This window comes from Thunnus thynnus, chromosome 2, assembly GCF_963924715.1.
Source record: "Thunnus thynnus chromosome 2, fThuThy2.1, whole genome shotgun sequence".
Lineage (NCBI taxonomy): Eukaryota > Metazoa > Chordata > Actinopteri > Scombriformes > Scombridae > Thunnus > Thunnus thynnus.
Genome location: NC_089518.1, coordinates 17115751 through 17133280, shown reverse-complemented (window position 1 = coordinate 17133280; position 17530 = coordinate 17115751). Strand labels below are relative to the sequence as shown.

The 17530-nt window shown below is 37.9% G+C and overlaps 2 protein-coding genes across 3 annotated transcripts; both read left to right on the top strand.

The window, feature by feature from the left end:
• Positions 1-239: 239 nt before the first annotated feature.
• Positions 240-3908, top strand: c2h9orf85 (chromosome 2 C9orf85 homolog). Its single transcript, XM_067607083.1, has 4 exons — positions 240-462; positions 658-764; positions 2611-2724; positions 3298-3908. The coding sequence occupies exons 1-4, from the start codon at positions 361-363 to the stop codon at positions 3536-3538; spliced, it is 564 nt and encodes a 187-aa protein (XP_067463184.1). The 5' UTR covers positions 240-360; the 3' UTR covers positions 3539-3908.
• Positions 3909-6111: 2203 nt separating this feature from the next.
• On the top strand, positions 6112-17098 carry gda (guanine deaminase). 2 transcript variants are annotated; one of them, XM_067607068.1, is made up of 15 exons: positions 6112-6194; positions 6833-7081; positions 7785-7873; positions 8118-8289; positions 8569-8656; positions 12627-12732; positions 13347-13374; positions 13497-13604; positions 13889-13996; positions 14081-14178; positions 14379-14446; positions 14701-14847; positions 15120-15238; positions 15345-15372; positions 15469-17098. In XM_067607068.1, the coding sequence occupies exons 2-15, from the start codon at positions 6953-6955 to the stop codon at positions 15543-15545; spliced, it is 1365 nt and encodes a 454-aa protein (XP_067463169.1). In that variant the 5' UTR covers positions 6112-6194; positions 6833-6952; the 3' UTR covers positions 15546-17098. The 2 variants fall into 2 exon arrangements, with proteins under 2 accessions (XP_067463169.1, XP_067463168.1); XM_067607067.1 differs by lacking the exon at positions 6112-6194 and having other exon boundaries at positions 6279-7081.
• The last annotated feature ends 432 nt before the right edge of the window (positions 17099-17530 follow it).

The following is a 17530-nucleotide window of genomic DNA, read 5'->3' as shown; positions in this document are numbered from 1 at the left end:
TTGAACTAATGATTTTGATTGACGTTTAGGAAAACCAATCAGAGATTACTATTTCGGGACAACGTCCCAATCAGCACCGATCAAGGCGTTTCAATCAGTAACCGGTGACGTCATTGACATAATAACAATTTTATTTACGGTATTTGTTCATGCAGAAGCAGTGTGCGCAATACGTGTATTTTTTATTCTAATGAATTGTTTTTTATTTTTATTTATTTTAACCATCTTTGAGAAAAAGTGGAGGGTTCGTGTTTTGACCTCAATGACGTTTCATCTCTTTCCGGGTTAGCGCTTCTTCTGGCATGGTTGTTCCGAGTCTTCTACCTATGTACCATGTGTAACTAGAAATCAGAAAATAGGATGAGTTCTCAGAAAGGTAATGCATCTCGGTCGCGAGCCCAGAAGCATCAAAACACCGTCGCCTTCAAAAACGACAAATACGGAGCGACTGTGCAAGTAAAGGTGCGTGAACCGCCTTGATGTGATGTGTAGTCAGTCTGCTGAGGCACACGGCTCAACTACGTGACAGCAGTTTTGAAATTAAAGTTACATTGTATATTTCACACAGTTAATAAAGAGCTATTTTTTGTCAGTAGCCATGCTGCCACAACCTGTTGTTTTATCATCATGTTTCTGCTCATGTGATCTCAATTATAGAAAGCAAAATCGAAAATCCACGATGGGCTCTGCCAACACTGTAAAGATATTCTTGAGTGGAAAGTCAAGTACAACAAATACAAGACACTAACACAACCCCGAAAATGGTGAGTACACCTGGGTTTACACCCATTAATTAATTGCAGCTGCACTCCCATTTCTGTTCATGAATATCCCCACTAGGGCTGGGCTATATATTGATATTATTTCAATATCGTGATATGAGACGATATATGGTGTTAGATTTTGGATATTGTGATATGTGAGTGATAAGTGCAGTCTTTTCCTGGTTTTGAAACTATAATACGTAACTATTCTGCATTAAAATGTCTAAAAACAACTAGACCTATGTTATGTATTTTGTTGAGTTGTGTGCTTACATTATCTCAAATGTTTCCAACAATTTTCAAACCCAGAGAAATCAGTAATATTAGGCTAATCAATTGTTTCATTTGGTCGCCTGTCAATGGCGTCATACCCCCTCTACCAAAGAGCATACCTGCACAAGATAATACATCGGTATTATGGTTGCCCACCAGAAGAATAAATAAATTGACATAAATTAACTTTTATTCAGTTTCAAGCCACATTTTTATGATAAACCTTTTAGATCTTTGTCATTTTTAACTGTATCTTTTAACCTGATAAAGGATTTTAGTCATTGGACGTCTGGATCTTAAATTATCAGTGAAACAAGCTGAGAAAACGTTAGCAGCAGCTCGGCTAGCAGCCCGAGTTGTTTTTACCAGTTTTATTCCCAGTGTACGTTTGTTTTGGAGAGATGGAGACCTCTGCGGATTATTCGGCCCACGGTAAAAACCTGCTGAACATCTGTATCTTAAGTTATCAGAGAAGCAAGCTAAGCAAACGTTTACAGCAGCTCGGCTCGCAGCCCCTACCGGACGTCCTGTGTCCACGGAACAGCGTCGGAGATCACTGATTTTTAATGTGAAACTGCTTCATTCAGTGTTTTTACCTGTTTTAATCACCGGACCTGTTTGTTTTGGAGAGGAGGAGACCTCTGCAGATAATTTGGCTCCCGGTAAAAACATCCTGAATGATGGACACTGAAGTAATCCTGGGTAAACTGGTTGTTCAACAATAAAGACAACAACTCCCATGATCCCACGCTACTTCACACCGTCATCACGCTCCGCCTTTTGTTATTGTTTTGATTGAGAGACTCCTAGCGGCAGAAATGACATATTTTGCGTTTAAAGGCTGCATTACAGTAAAGTGATGTAATTTTCTGAACTGATTACTAATGATTATTTATCAAAAATCTCGTTGTGTAAATATTTTGTGAAAGCACAAATAGTCATCCCTACAAGATTTATATCAAGGTATTTGGTCAAAAAATATTGTGATATTTGATTTTATCCATATCAGCCAGCCCCAGCTCCCCACTCATTTGATCTGTCACAGTAAAGAAGAAAGTAATTGCTGCTGAACTGATTAATCATCAAAGCAACATCAACATGGAGTATAATTATGCTAATAAACTAGTTAATGCATTCATTCATTTAAGCAAGTTACAGGTTCACAACAGCCAAGATTTGCAACTTTTCCCGGATTCATACCATCATAAATTATTACATGAAGCTACTGGTCAGGTATAAGACATAAGAAATGTTACAGTATACTTTGAACTCCCAACAAAGAGGCAGACTTTGATTAAAAGACGCCACTGTAAATTTAAACCAGACTCATGCATGAATTTCCCTGCGACATACAGTACAGGTCAGAAGTTTGGACACACTTTCTCATTCAACTGAGGTGCCCGAACAATATGTTTAGGTGTGTCCATCAGTTGTGTACGTGCAGTGAAGTGTTGCTTCTTGGATTTGTTATTTCTGTTTTTATTTTGTGGGAAACAAACAACAGAGAGCTGCCTGTTTGTAGTTTGTCTCTGGTATGCAAATTGATGTGTGCTTGCATATTTTCATATTTCAGTGTCAAGTGTTCTCAGAAGAGTGTGAAGGATGCGTATCACATCATCTGTAAGCCCTGTTCTCTTCAGCTCGACATCTGCTGCAAGTGTGGAAAGAAAGAGGACATTGTTATTCCGTAAGCGCTGCTGTATTATTAAAAATATGTGTGTGCAAATGAATGTTAAGTCATTTTGCGTTCTGACCTTGCACACATTTTCACCTTTTCTGCTTACTGTTGAGGAAATCTTTCTCTGCTTAGTGTGGCCACGCTGTTCTTCTAATCGTATATGAATTAAATGATTCACAATGGTACATGTGTTCATTTTCTATAGGTTGGGTGGAAATATTATTATTTTTATTATGAAGTAAAAAGAAAAAAAGATTGTAATTTTCCTGACTGACTAGCACAAACAGTTAATTTTATTGCAAGTCTGCCATCTTGTGGACATGAGACACATTACAACATTTTTTATTTATTTATTTATTTATTTTAAATTGACTTTGGACTGATTGACAGCATTTTATCTTCAGTCTTTACATCTTCATTTAATTCCCCTCTCACATATTGTATGCATTTATTCTCATTATTTATTTATCTGCCTGATGACAAGATAACAGAACATAAATGTTTTTTTTCTTGTCTCTTGTAAGAGCACAAAAAAAGATAGCCGTTGACACCACCTCATGTTGTTTTTATGTCACTTTGCAGAGTTAACTCACACCTGGACAACACAGAGAAGGAAGAAGATGGAGAACAGAAAAGGAAAGGACGTGGACAAGGAAAGAAGGACGCGGATAACTTGGACAGTGATGATGATTATGATGATGATGATTTTGGTGACCTTGGAGATGATGATGAAGACTTTGACAGTGACTCAGGACCAAAGAAAACACAGAAGAACAAGTCTGCTGTACTTCCAGATGTGTCCCAAGTTAAGATTAAAGACTAAAGACAAAGAAAGGCTAATGTGCCAAGTGGACTTTTTCTGTTGTTTTTACATACAGTGTATACAAAAGAAGTTTGTGGTTCGTGATGTGACCATTCTCAAATGAACTAAAGCAAATTAACAACATTGCTGGATGATAAGTTAATGTCAACAACAGCTGAGCAAACAGAAGCTCCCAGATGATTCAGAAAGCTTTTGAATGATTGTACATCCTTTTTTTTATTTGAGTTGTCAAGCCTGTCAAGTGATGAATGGGCTGTATAATGTACTGTACATTCTCCAGTCCGTTCACAAGCAATACCAGTTAGATATATATATTCAGTATTTGAATGTACTGTAATAAAAACCTGCACGCTGTGTACATTCATTTAGATACATTTACCCAAGCTATTTATTCTTTTGACAATAATTGAACCAACAGAAGCCTTAAAGTCTTTTTTTAATTCTGATAAAGACAGTCATTTCAAAATGTTAGTCTGTTTGCACTGTTAATGGCTGCAGATCAATTAATCTACTCCGGTCTTTTCTCTCTAATGTTTGCTGTCCCTGATCTGAGAAGCACCTGCATATTACTGGAAGATACGGGGAGAACCCCTTTTAACTTAGAAGCAATCAAGTATCAGTGTCACTAAAAGGAAGAAGTGGAGGATTTGTAAAGAGTAGAAGTGAAGAAGAACAAGGAAGGAACAAGTGAAGACATTAGAACTGACAGTGAAATATTGACCACACTAACAGCAGCTCTACAGCAGCATATTTATTGTGGTAGATGAGATTTTCTGACATATGAAGTTTTTGGATCAACTAAATGTTGCAAAATATCACTATTTTAGGCCTGTCGCCCACCCCTTTTCCCTTTTGTCATTGCCTCTACACTAAACATAACTAAATTCAGTAAAAATATCAACTGATTTTCCTCAGAATAACTCATAAAGCTAATAACTGCATTTTTGGAGTAGGCTATATCTTGAATTCCTTCCTTAATATTAAAACTGGTGTGTAAAGCTGATATGTAATTTCCAGACAATGTACATCAAATATGGGCACAGTTCTGATTGTTGACTGTTGGTGTAGAAGTCTTTGAAAGTTCATTAAAAATCTGCTATATTTGTTCAAATTTCACCAAAATTTCTGCACACCATCTATAACCTACACATGTATTGTTTTCTCATCCCATCTGCACACTACTGCATGGCTGAGAGATTTTTCTGTTTGGTGCTGGAACAGTGTGTAATCCCAAATCTTTAGGGAAACCTTTTTGGCAGAAAGTTATCTTTGGACATGTGTAAGTTCTCGTTTTTCTTCATCCTCAGCCACCCTTGACACTTCCTGTCACTTGATAAGTTATTCACAGAAATGAGTCTTACATGTGTGCTGGTGTCAACCAAGATGAGTATGAGTTGTCATTCATCACATGGTTGATAAATTTAAAAGAATGTGACAATATTTCAGTCCTTACTCCCTCATATGTGGCATCAGGACATATGAATGGATTAATTTTTGAGTTCAGTGCCTGGTGTGATCCTCACATGTCTCCGCTCTCCTTTTACACTCATGACTTAACGCCGACCTGATATTGACCTGGTTTTGGAAATCCCCTAGTTTTTTCCAAGTAACAAGTTTACTTAAGTATCTGTTATTTTGAGTCAAAATTATCCAGATACCTATTCAACCTGCGGTCTGGAACAGACCCAATGAGTAATAACAAAACTAAAAGCCCAGTGGTGTTTGCTACATTAATGACACACCAACAATAAACTTACATCCTGTTACCAATGTTGATATAGCATCTAGCTTAGGTCCTATATAACAGTACTGCAATATATCTTACATTCATGAAGGTTATAGTGCTCAGTTTGTGTTGAAACTGTTTTAGTGAGGTGTGAACTTGGTTGGGTTCATTACAGAATGCTAAATATGGAAAAATATTTGACATGTAAAAAATCATCAGTGAAAAAAGACAATATAAAAAGAGAAATTAAGGATAAATTTGGTGGTTTTGCATTTTCCAGTCCTAATTTGTGGTTAGCAAACAGTTTTCAAGGTGAATTAGAGCATTTAAAGTAATATTATGAACATGACAAAAGACAATGATGGAATTATATGGGAAGAGAAATTTCATCTGTGGTTTGTGAAGGTATTATGTTAAATGTTTTCTAACCCCACTATACTGTGTGTTTTATTACTATACTGTGTCACTGCTGTGTCCTGCCCGTTGTTACCTTAAGATATAATATAAATCTAACCCAAACATTGAGAGGATATTCTCAGTGTTATTACCAATATAATACTTACCTCTGCACTTACCCCTATTATTACACTGTTCCCTCCTTGATTACTGTGTTATTATGAAGAAGTAAGGTGCCAGTTATGTCTACTGGGAAAGTCCCGGAACTATGACAACATTTCCCAAACGTGAAGTGACGCACGTGAGAAACTGACTAAAAGGAACACATAACAAACCAAAGAGAAACCCAGAAGAGACGTGCGTGTGCTGCCTGCCACGTATCCTTAAATGGCTCAGACTTCTAGCGGCGTTTGCGTCACATAGTAATTTCAAAATTCAAGTTCATTCACAAGAGGAAGTGCTCATATGCGCATGTTTCGACGTTAACCTGCCGTTGGCACTCCGAAAGACAGATGGTACATATTGTGCTTTAAGGTAATTTATTCATAGCCTATGCTGCTTAAATGCATTTTGAGGGCTAAAAGAATTAAATAAATATAATAAGTTGCTGCACAGTAAAGAAGTCGCAGATCCACTTGAACTTGAACCTTCTCTAAACTACTTATGAAATGATAGATGAGCTCTTTGATTAATTTTGGAGACACCACGGTTTTCTCTGCCCTCATTTTATCTGAGATTTAAGCAAGAGTGATGCGGAGTCACACTTTATTTATTTAATCTACAAAAAAGAAACGTTTGAAACATTTGCGCGTTTGGTGTCTCTGCACCTGGCCTGATGTTATTTCCCACCAAATAGCAACAGCTATTAAGTTTCTTGGTGCCCGAGGGGCAGCACCTTGACTGACACGTAATTTATGCTAATTGGTCACTATGATTGATTATTAAACCGACACAGTTCAAAGGCGCAGACAGTTCTCAACTGCCCAGCTGATACATCCGCATTTGAACACAAGCTGTAAGACAAAAGCAAAACCTTGACACGTTTCCAAGTACACCGCTGACGTGCGTTGATACAGGGAGAAGGCTACTTATCTTCTTAACCGATCCTGCAAAACCCTTACACACACCCCATATTTCTGCGCGCTCCCATTGGCTGTTGATTGTCATTTCAGTCAAGTGGATCATTGCGTCCCCCTGTGTCGTGGTGATCACAGTTCCCAGAAAACAAAACCCCGGTACGCTGTTGCTGCGACAGGTCTAACAGCCCGACTCCGACCTGATCTGGTGAAGGGATGGCAAACTCTAACAGACCCTCCACGACTACTGCGCACATCTTCAGAGGAACATTTATCCACGCGACCCAGCAAACAGCGGTGCAGATCCTGGAAGATGCGCTCCTGGGAGTGGATACGGAGGGAAAGGTTTGACTCTAAAATATCTAAAAACAAATCTAATAACGGGTTTTGGTATGATTGAGAAGTTGGCTGTTTAAAAAAACGTGGGCTCATCTACATATGCCTTTGGCTATAGTTTGATAAACATTTATAGATGTAGTTATTCCAAACGTTGCGCACTAACAATTTGGTATAAAAGACGTCAGAGTTGATCAAATGTGTGAATCAGTTTCATAATATCCTGTCTCCAACAGCTGTTGCTTTCACATTTTGGCCAACACTACGCCCTTTAACACAAACCTATCATTACAATCTTAAGTAGCCTCTTAAAATACAACAAGGGGGATTAAAATTCATAAAAACGTCGTTAAGCCATCCAAAGAAAAATTGTATTGGCTCCATACTCATACACAAGGAAGTCATAGACTGGTTATTAATGAATTAATTAATGATGTAGTGGATAGAGATATGAAAAGAACTGTGCATCAACACCCTCAGAGACATGCACACAAAAAGGTTTTATAACATTACATAAGGAAGACACCCAACTTGCTACAGAAGTTGTTCGTTTAGATAAAAATTAGATACAAGTACACATGTATGATGTTTTCAGCTCTCACAGCTTATTCTTTTTTTTTTTTTTTTTTTACATCCAAACACTCATCCACACACTGTAGTTGTAGTTTATTCATACAGCCTAACCATTAATTGATTTCCTTTCTGCCATTAGATTGCTTTCATTCGGAAAGGCGAAGAGCTAGACAAAGTGTCTCAGGCTTTTGGATTCAGCCCATCTGAAGTCACTCAGCTGACACAACAGTAAGTAGAATGTATAAATTATTTACTGGATATAATTTTCATTTACAGGGCTTGATACTTGTTGACTTCAATAAGTCAAAGACCTGTATTTTCTGCATCAACAATGATATTATATCTGTTACTCTACTATAAAATATCAGCATGCATCACTTTTTAATTTTTTTTTTTACAGTGGATCATTTAGAACAATTTAGGACATAAAAACAATATATTTTAACCATTTTCATGGCTTGCTGCACTGCAGTGAGTTCTTCATGCCAGGGATGGTGGACACCCACATCCATGCACCCCAGTACAGCTACATTGGCACAGCCCTGGACATGCCGTTACTGGAGTGGCTCAATACATACACCTTTCCGATGGAGTCACGCTTCAAGGACATGGACTTTGCCAGAAAAGTTTACAATCAAGTAGTGGTGAGTTTGCCAGCATTATGCCTTTTGAATTAAATACATACAGTTAGCCAAAACGGAGTCCTGTGGCACACTGCGAGAGGTTTGCTATGTTTATGATGGTAAACTATAGCTGATGGCATTACAAGCTGCCTCAGGAACAACTGGGAAAGTGAAAAATTCAATGACACAGCCTATTATTACACAGCCTGTGATTTGAGAACAATTCAGTGGCTTAACAACACATAGAGAAGAGAAAAAAATGTTGTCTTAATCCTGTAAAATGATCCCTGTGCTTTACAGAGAAGGACGCTGAGAAACGGAACAACCACTGCATGTTACTTTGCAACCATACATACAGATGCTTCTCTCCTGCTGGGCGACATTGCACGTAAGAAGTCCCACAATCAAAACACACACACACACACACACACACACACACACACACACACATTTTGATCCAATCATTTATATTGTTATTATTATTATTATTATTAGTGTATATTACAATGAACAGTGGATTGATTTGAAGTTGCCAGTTTGTATTAGTAACTAGTAAAAAGTGGGAGCTGCTCCTATGATAAACAGAAGAAAATACTAGTAATGTAAGTGTGTTCTGTAAATGTTATCTTTGTCAATAGAAACAGAGAGAGAGTCCTCAGTCAGCACTTGTGCCTTGTCTGTATACTCATTATTATAATCAAATCAGCAGCTCAATATATGATTCATGGGTCCATTTACTTTGTTTGACTGTGGTGCAGAATTTCCTGTAGGCTACTAACAGCGCTCCAATCAGCTGATATGTTTTTCTACCCTCTGTGGCTGTTTCCCTTTGCAGCTGGGTCAGAAACAGTCTTATTTTGTTCACCTTTATGCCTCGTCCTCATCACCTTGGTGTCATGTTACATATTACTGAGCACTCACATAAATACGTAACAATATAACCACACTGAATTGCACACTGGCTTTGGAAGCTTTACGCAGTCTTTTTGTGTGTTTAGGGTCATTGAACCTTCACCTTCATCCTGTTCTGAGCGGCTGTTTCATTTTGCTGAAAATCGTGGTTTTTCAGTGTGTGTGTTTGTGTGTGCGCATGGGTATATGTTAACTTTTTATTGTAAAAGACATCACAGTGAGAAGTAGAGAAACCTAGAAGAAGGCTGGTTTTCTGTAGTTCTAGTTCTAGCTCTAATACATGTATTTAAAATTTTCTCATGCAACAATCTTGTAAGGTCCAAAGTCTAAGGTCCTGGAGAAGTCTGATTTAAACGCACATGTTCTGCTGTACTTGACTGGAACTGTTTAATGACCTGCTGATCATGTTCAATATCTGTAACACCATACTGGTTGCAGCAGAATGCTATATATAGTACATAACTCACCATTCGTTTCATGGAGTTATGTTATAACTGGTGGACGTCACCCTCACATGCTCCCCCTACCAAGCAAAATCTGACATGAAATTCATATAAATATGACCAATGTATAGAATTAATGATAACTAGAAAAGGCTACATTTTCTGAATAACATTTAAGTGAACTCTTATGGGCTCTGCTGAAAAGCCCCAAAACACTTAAAATAGTTGAAATACCAAAACAGTTGAAGTCATAGTTCAAGTGGTATTCAAAATAGCAACACTGAAAGAAGCTGAAATAGCAGAGAAAATGTAAGACCTACAAAAGTTGAAGTCTAGTTGAAGTGTATGAAATTGAAGTGTTCATGTGCTCATGTATTATTAACCACCAAATCAGATATATTGGAGGCTTCAGAAGTGACGTAAATGTTGACATGAATGCTATTTACAAGTTGAAAATGATTAATTATCAAAATTTTGATATGACATGATCATAAGTTGAAGTTGGGCAGAACTACATTGGCAAACCTAATAATATGGTTATTTAACTCATAGTGTCATCATCTCAGCATTTTGGGTGACAATAAAATAATTTGAGTTGAGTCAAATGATATAAACCAGGATATCTTCTGTCTTACAGTAACACAGCCGTCTGATCTTTTGTTTGTTTGTTAACTCAGCATTTATTTATTTATTTTTTGGTACAAATAACAAACGTTCGCTATGGATTCAACAAGACACCAGAAACGTTCCACTGGGACACGGGACACAGACCTCTTTTACAGAGGCCATTTTGATATGTTACAGCAGGAAAAGTGCAGGTATAACTAATAGTGTGAATTAGTACTGCATTCCACTTAGGCTTGTGGTAGTGAAGTCCTCATGGAACAGACATTAGTTCCACCTGGGGTTTTTCTGCTACAACATGACACAGCATTTCTGCAGTGAAAAATGTCATTATCACATGTTGACTTCATCATGTAGTTCATGCTGAGCTCTCCTGCTCTTCCTCATCCCAAAACTGCTCTATAATGTGTGTCAATTAGTTGGTTCCTCTGGAAATTAGAAGATTAATCTCCATTAAACTGCAAATACCACTGAAATGAAAATTACTTTAAGGCAGCATCATTGAAAGCCTTCTTATAGAGAGGTCCTTTGTCAGTATTTCAAGATTTTTGGAGACATTTCAGATGATATTGAGTTTATGTCTATATTCTTCCCTAAAGCTCCTACACCTCCACCTCCACACAGGTGTTTTCACTTATTTTGTCTGATTAGAGCTCTTCTCAGGACTACAGTGTACTTGATTGTTTGTTGCATCTGTTAGGACAGGTCAGTTTATACATTACCATCCTTATTATCTCTTCTCAACTTTGTCTAATCTGCTAGAATAACGCCAGGCTGTCTCGCAGATTAATCTGGCCCTGCACTACAGGATCCCCCTGTTGTAATCAACTGTTATTTGCATAACTGTCATACCATGTTCAAACTCGTATAACACACACATTTTTCCTGTTATATATTTAGTCAATCAGGAACTGAAACCCCAAACTGTAGCCTGCATGACTTACATATCTATAATTCTCTTCCTTTCTGCACAAGCAAAAACTTGGGCAGAGGTATACCTAACACAATTACAACAAGTATATTTGTGAAAGGACTACATGTAAATTAAAACATGTAAACATTTTAATGCACTGGTTCTTGAGCTCTGGCATATACATATAAGTCTCATGTAAGGAGGCCCAGATGTACAGTTTTACTTGTCTACATTTAGCTTTAAGTATAGGCTTGCATATTTGACAGGATAGAAATAAAAACATTATCTTAACTCTGCACTGGGGATGGAGGTTAAAGAGTTACAGAGTTTAAATGATAGGTTTTATTGTGCATGTCTGTAAGAGTCTGTGCATGCGCTTGTGCAATATGTATCTAGCTAGCTGTATTTCATGTATAGTATGTGTGTCTGCGTGTGATTTCATACAACATAACAAGGATTAGGGCTTGTGAGTGACAGCAAGTTTAACTCTGACATGCAAAAGACCTGAAATGCTTTATTATGCTACAGACATGTGGACAAGGAAATAATAAAAAGCCTAAAAGCTTATAGCACCTGGTATTTCAAGGCAGTCTCCCATCCAATTATTAACCAGGCTGGACTCTTAGACTGTTGGACGTGGCATTATGTCAGTAAGCAATTAACACTGCCACACACAGATCTTTTATAGATACTCTAAACACTATTGACATAGTTCTGCACTTCGTCAGCCTCATTAGAGTTAGCATGTATAATTTAGAGCTCTCAAATATTTGTCACCTCCGGGGCAATCTAAGCTGCGATATCATAAACTGGTTGGGACTATTGGGTATGTTGTTCTTGTGGACAAAACTTATTGTTGAATGTATAACAAGAAGTGTAAAAGCTTGCAGCACCTAGAATGTCCAAGAAGTCTCCTATTCAAGTACTAACCTGGCCAGACTCTGCTTAGCATCTGAGATCAGAGGAGATGGGATGTGTTCAAATAGGTGTTACTTACTACATACTGGGCATTATGAAACATAGAGAAGAGGAACTCTTCTGTTAAGTGTTACAGAGAAAAGAAGGTGTGAGTGCAAAGCTCTTGTTGGGTTTGGACTGTCGTTCCTCTTCTTAAGTTGGGACAGTTGTTGCTCTTGTGAAAGAAACACATTGTTGAATGTATAACAAAAAGCCCCAAATGTTGAAAGCACACAGTATTCTCAGGCAGTCTCCCATGCAAATACTAACCAGACTAGACCCTGCATAGCATCTGAGCTCAAACAAGGTCAGGCATGCTCAGGGTTTTATGGCCATAAGCGATTGGCACTGCCACACACAGAAATATAGTACTCCACTTTATAACCCTCTTTAGAATTAATCTTTAGATTTTATAGCTCTTGAATATGTGTCCTAGATACTCCAAGCATATATAAACATGATATTGTATACTAAAGGTCACAGTCTTGTTATCCTTATTTTTCTTGTAGATAAGTTTGGACAGCGTGCCTTGGTGGGCAAGGTGTGTATGGACATTAACGATTTTGTGAAACATTACAAAGAGTCCTCTCAGGAGTCTCATGAGGAAACCCGTCGGTGAGTATCAACCGTGTAATTTCCATGTATTGTAGATCTGTAGGTATCAGTGTGCTGAAAGGATATGAGTCTTAATTTTGCCCTTTGAAAGGATATGATGGAGATATGAGTCTTATTTTTGTTTAATGTATCAGTACAATACTGGGCCTTTTACTTGAGTGAGAACATGCTGAATACTGAAGACGTTTTCAGTGAGGAGAAATTCCCAGAGGCAACAACTTTAGTTACGCTGAATTTATTCAATGTGTCTCAGAGAAAAGGCAGAGGCGGGCAAGTTTCCGTTGAGTGCTTAAAGCCACTGCATCTAGTAGAATATGTCATAGATAGCGACAAAAACAACAGATATGTGACATATAGTTGGGATGTACAGTATGGTACCATGATGTAAGGTAACAGTTCATCTGTAGGCTCCCTTTTTAAACATGTATGTGCACATCACAGAGAATGTGCACCTGATCCTGAAGTAATATTTGCCTCATATGCCTGTTTTTGTTGCTAAAACTATGAGTGTATCCATTTTATAGAGAGAAATATCTCTGCAACCACAATCCCCTGCAGATGTTGTGAATGTGGCAGACCTAGATGAATTATAACTATTATTTTTTCCCCTCAAGGTTCATTGCAGAGCTCTTGGAAAAGAAGGTAAGATTCTATGATATGATCAATTCAATAAGCATGGCAATAACAGAAAATGTAAGAAATATCCAAAGGATGTTGTTTTGTTTACACATTCCTGTGTCTCCTCCCTCTTGGTTTTTTGGCAGTACCCTCTGGTGAAGCCAGTGGTGACTCCCCGCTTTGCTCTATCCTGCACAGGAGCCTTGCTCGGAGAGTTGGGAGAAATCGCTAAGAATAACAACCTGCACATTCAGGTGAGCTCACTGTAGCAACCAAACCAGGCTATGTCCACAGGGGACAGTTGCCATAGAGACCACTTAGTGTTGGACCTGTGGGGTTTTTCAAAGAATGAAATTAATACACAGGCGTACAATTTTCAAAAACAGAAAGCTGACATGAAAGAATTTAAATGAAGTGTTGTAGAATAGCATTTGACATAAGTTATCCTGTTACAGCTTTTCACAAAGGCGGCGCCTCAGATTCTGTGAGAGTTACAGTCAGGTGTCTGACATATGATAGTGTGTTTGTCTATTTCCAGAGTCACATCAGTGAAAACGTGGAGGAAGTGAAGCTTGTTAAGGATCTGTTCCGGGATTCAAAGTCCTACACAGAAGTCTACCACAAATTCAACCTGCTCACTGACAAGGTGAGACATTTTTGTAGAAAAACATCAATGTTGAAATAAATGCCGAACATGGTCGATATTATTCATGATGGTGATGATTCACAGACAGTGATGGCCCATGGCTGCCACCTCAGCGATGAAGAGTTGGTCTTGTTCAGAGAGACAGGAGCCTCTTTGTCTCACTGCCCCAACTCCAACATCTCGTAAGTCCCGCCTGTTTGGCCAAATGCCTTGAACTAAAGTTCAGGAAGCTTTGTAGAACACAGATTTTTCCAATTGAATAGCACCTAATATGTATAGCATATTTAAATGCCTGAATGCAAAAATCAGCAGTTGAACATTTATAAACAGATGAGACTTTATTGATCCATGTATAATTAGTCATCTCTCTTCATCTACCCAGGTTGTGCAGTGGTTTGTTGAATGTCAGAAATGTCCTGAACCTCAAAGTGAAGCTGGGACTGGGAACAGGTGGGAGCAGAGCAGCTATTTTATTGTTTTAGTGAGTGTAGTCAGCTGAATGTTTTGGCACGTCGGTCAGCTGACCATCAGCTGATCACCTCATTTGTATTTTGTTGGTTTAAATATCTGACTGAAAGTAAAAAACAAACAAACAAACAAAATGTCTCAAGGCAGGAAAAATCTGAAAATTTGAAATGGACATGTATGCTTGTGATTGCTCGTGTTAGTTTGACTCATCTGATGTGTTTGTGGTCCTGCATCAGACGTGGCGGGCGGCTACTCGGCCTCTATGCTGGATGCTGTGAGGAAAGCTGTGGAAACATCCAAACTCTTGACCATCCAGGACCCAAAACATGACACGCTCACCTTTGAGGAGGTGTTCAGGCTGGCCACGCTGGGAGGCAGCCAAGGTAAGACGCAAAACCAGCTGTCACTCAGAAACAGAGGGAGCATTATGTAGAAGTGACAGTTGTCAGACAAATTCTACACCAACAGTAAATTTTCTCGCTCAAGTGTCTGTATTAAAGACATGAAGTCACTCTGTATGAGAGTGCAGCAGTGGAAATGCCTGATTTAATACACCAGCAGCTCTGGGAAAAAGACATTTTTAATGATGACTGATGCAATTTTACAGGAGGGTAAAGAACATAACAGTTTCTTTGAATATATGTTGTTTCTCTAGCTTTGTCCCTGGATAACCAAACAGGAAACTTTGAAGTAGGCAAAGACTTTGATGCCCTGAGGGTGAATGTATCTATTCCTGATGGACCCATCGACCTGGTCCAGCCTGAGGGACCAAAGGTTGGTAGTAGGGCACTGTCTGAATCTATTGGGTGGCATAAACAAGCACATTTACACATAAATCAAATAAAGCAAAAAAAAAAAATCCTCATCACTCTCATTTCAGATTCTGTTGGAAAAGTTCTTGAATATGGGTGAGTGTCAAATTCAGATTATTTCAGACTTTTCAGACTCAGGAGTGCAGCCTACCATTTACTTTATGTTTGTCTCTGCTTCTTCCTCTCTTACAGGTGACGACCGGAATATAGTGGAGGTGTATGTGGCTGGAAAGAAGGTGGTACCATTCACAGAGTTAACAGAAGAGTAAACCTGTTGATCCTGCACACACCTTTACTTATCTAAACTCCCCAGTTTGAAGAGGACTTTAGATTGTAAAACGAGACACAATATGTACTGCATAACGATGATTAGCTTGAAACACTGCTGCACATTTATCCTTTGTTGCTAAAACAAATAAGTGGGAAATTAATCATCAACATAAATACTTTAGCGCTAAATTCAGAGGACAGCAAAGGCAACATGCTTTTAATGATATTTAATGAAGCTCAGCTCAAATTCATGCTGTCTTTCACATCTTTTAATACAATTACAGGGCTTTTAAAAAGGAAATAAGGGACTTATTAGGTTCTGTGAACATTGCACTTTTTCTGTAAATGCAGATGTGCTTGAAATTGTTTACTTAACTTAAGAAATGGAACATTTTCTCTATCAAGGAACACTTTATTCAAAATCACCAAATTTGCTGCAATGGCTTGATAATTAACAAGCCACTTTTAAGTTCTCTTTGTTCATGTACATGTTGTTGTAGACTTTTTTTTTAACCTATTGTTCTATTTACTTATACAGGTTTCCGTAGAAACTTACAAATATACAAATACAAGTAGCTTCTGTGATGTGAAGTTAAGAAAAATAAATTCTACCACGTCATTATCAAACTGCTTCACTGTAAGAAATTTAAAAAGGACAATTGTCCATAGACTTGATTGGCATAGTAACATACAGAAGGACTTTGTACTGGTGACATAAAGTAGCTCAGTTCTAAATGTAGCCGCAGTGCCTGACTTGATTATCTACAGTGGCACATTGATCCCGTTCTCATGCTTGCGTAGCTAGAAAATGCTATATGATCAGAAGACTGCAATGGACTTGCCTTATAATCATAAATCCATTTTTACACTTTACACTCCATTCAAATGCCTCGGTTTAGGTGCTTAAAATACAAAGGTTGATTCTTTTACAGTATTTTATAGTATTCTCTTGACTTCAGTACAACACATTCAGTTTTTTATGCAGTACAGTTTCCTTGAGAATGAAGAGGTCAGTGTGGTGAAACCAGACACTCATGGTATCATTCCAGTGGTATGACTGTTCTCTGTACGGACTGAAATGATATGTTTATCTAACATTTAGCCACACAAACCCTTGCCTTATTCACTTCAAATCTGCACCTTGATTTGACTCAGTGGAAAGTGATGCTGCACTTAACCTGGTGCCTTATTATCAGAATCAGCTGCTATTGTAATATTTTTTCGCACTAATCTTTAATTAATAATTAATGACAGTGAAAATGTTTTTTTTTACCACTGAGATCTTTGATTTTATAGACTGTACAAAATTACAAACATTACAAATTGTCTTATGAATGTTGGGAAATGAAGGGAAATTAAATGGATTGATTGCTGATTATGTGTTTGTCTTGATAAATTAGACTGTATTTAAGATAAGTTTACTTTTCTACTGATTATAGCCAATTTATACGACAGCATATCCTGTAATAGTACATTTTTTATACGTTAAAGGTACTTTTTGTACTCTTTGGTGTTTCATGTTATGTGAGATTGAAATAAAGAATACTACCAAGTCTGTTTTTTTTATGTTGTTCAAATTTCATCAGCTGTTATTTACGCAGCAGGTATTTATGAGTGATCATTGTTATGCAATTGTCCATCGTTAGGGGTTACAGGTTTGAGTGATACTGGGTCAAAACGAAGCCTTGAGGTCACACTGTAATTCTTAATCTCTCCTCGAGACGTCAGCTGTCTGTGATGTTTTGGTGAAAGCAGAAACCTCTCCGACAAAGAGTAGATCAGCATTGCTATGGTAAGCCAAAGCCAGAGAGGACCCTTCAAGACAACACAGATAGATGGAATGTGTAGCCAAAATGTGTTGACAATGACCTAAAGCTCAATGCAACGTGACTTAAGATGTCAAGGGTAAAGTGCAGTCCTTTGTTTAGAAACGAGTGAACCAATTAGACTAATTTTTCATATTGTAGGCTGATCTGCTTGGGTT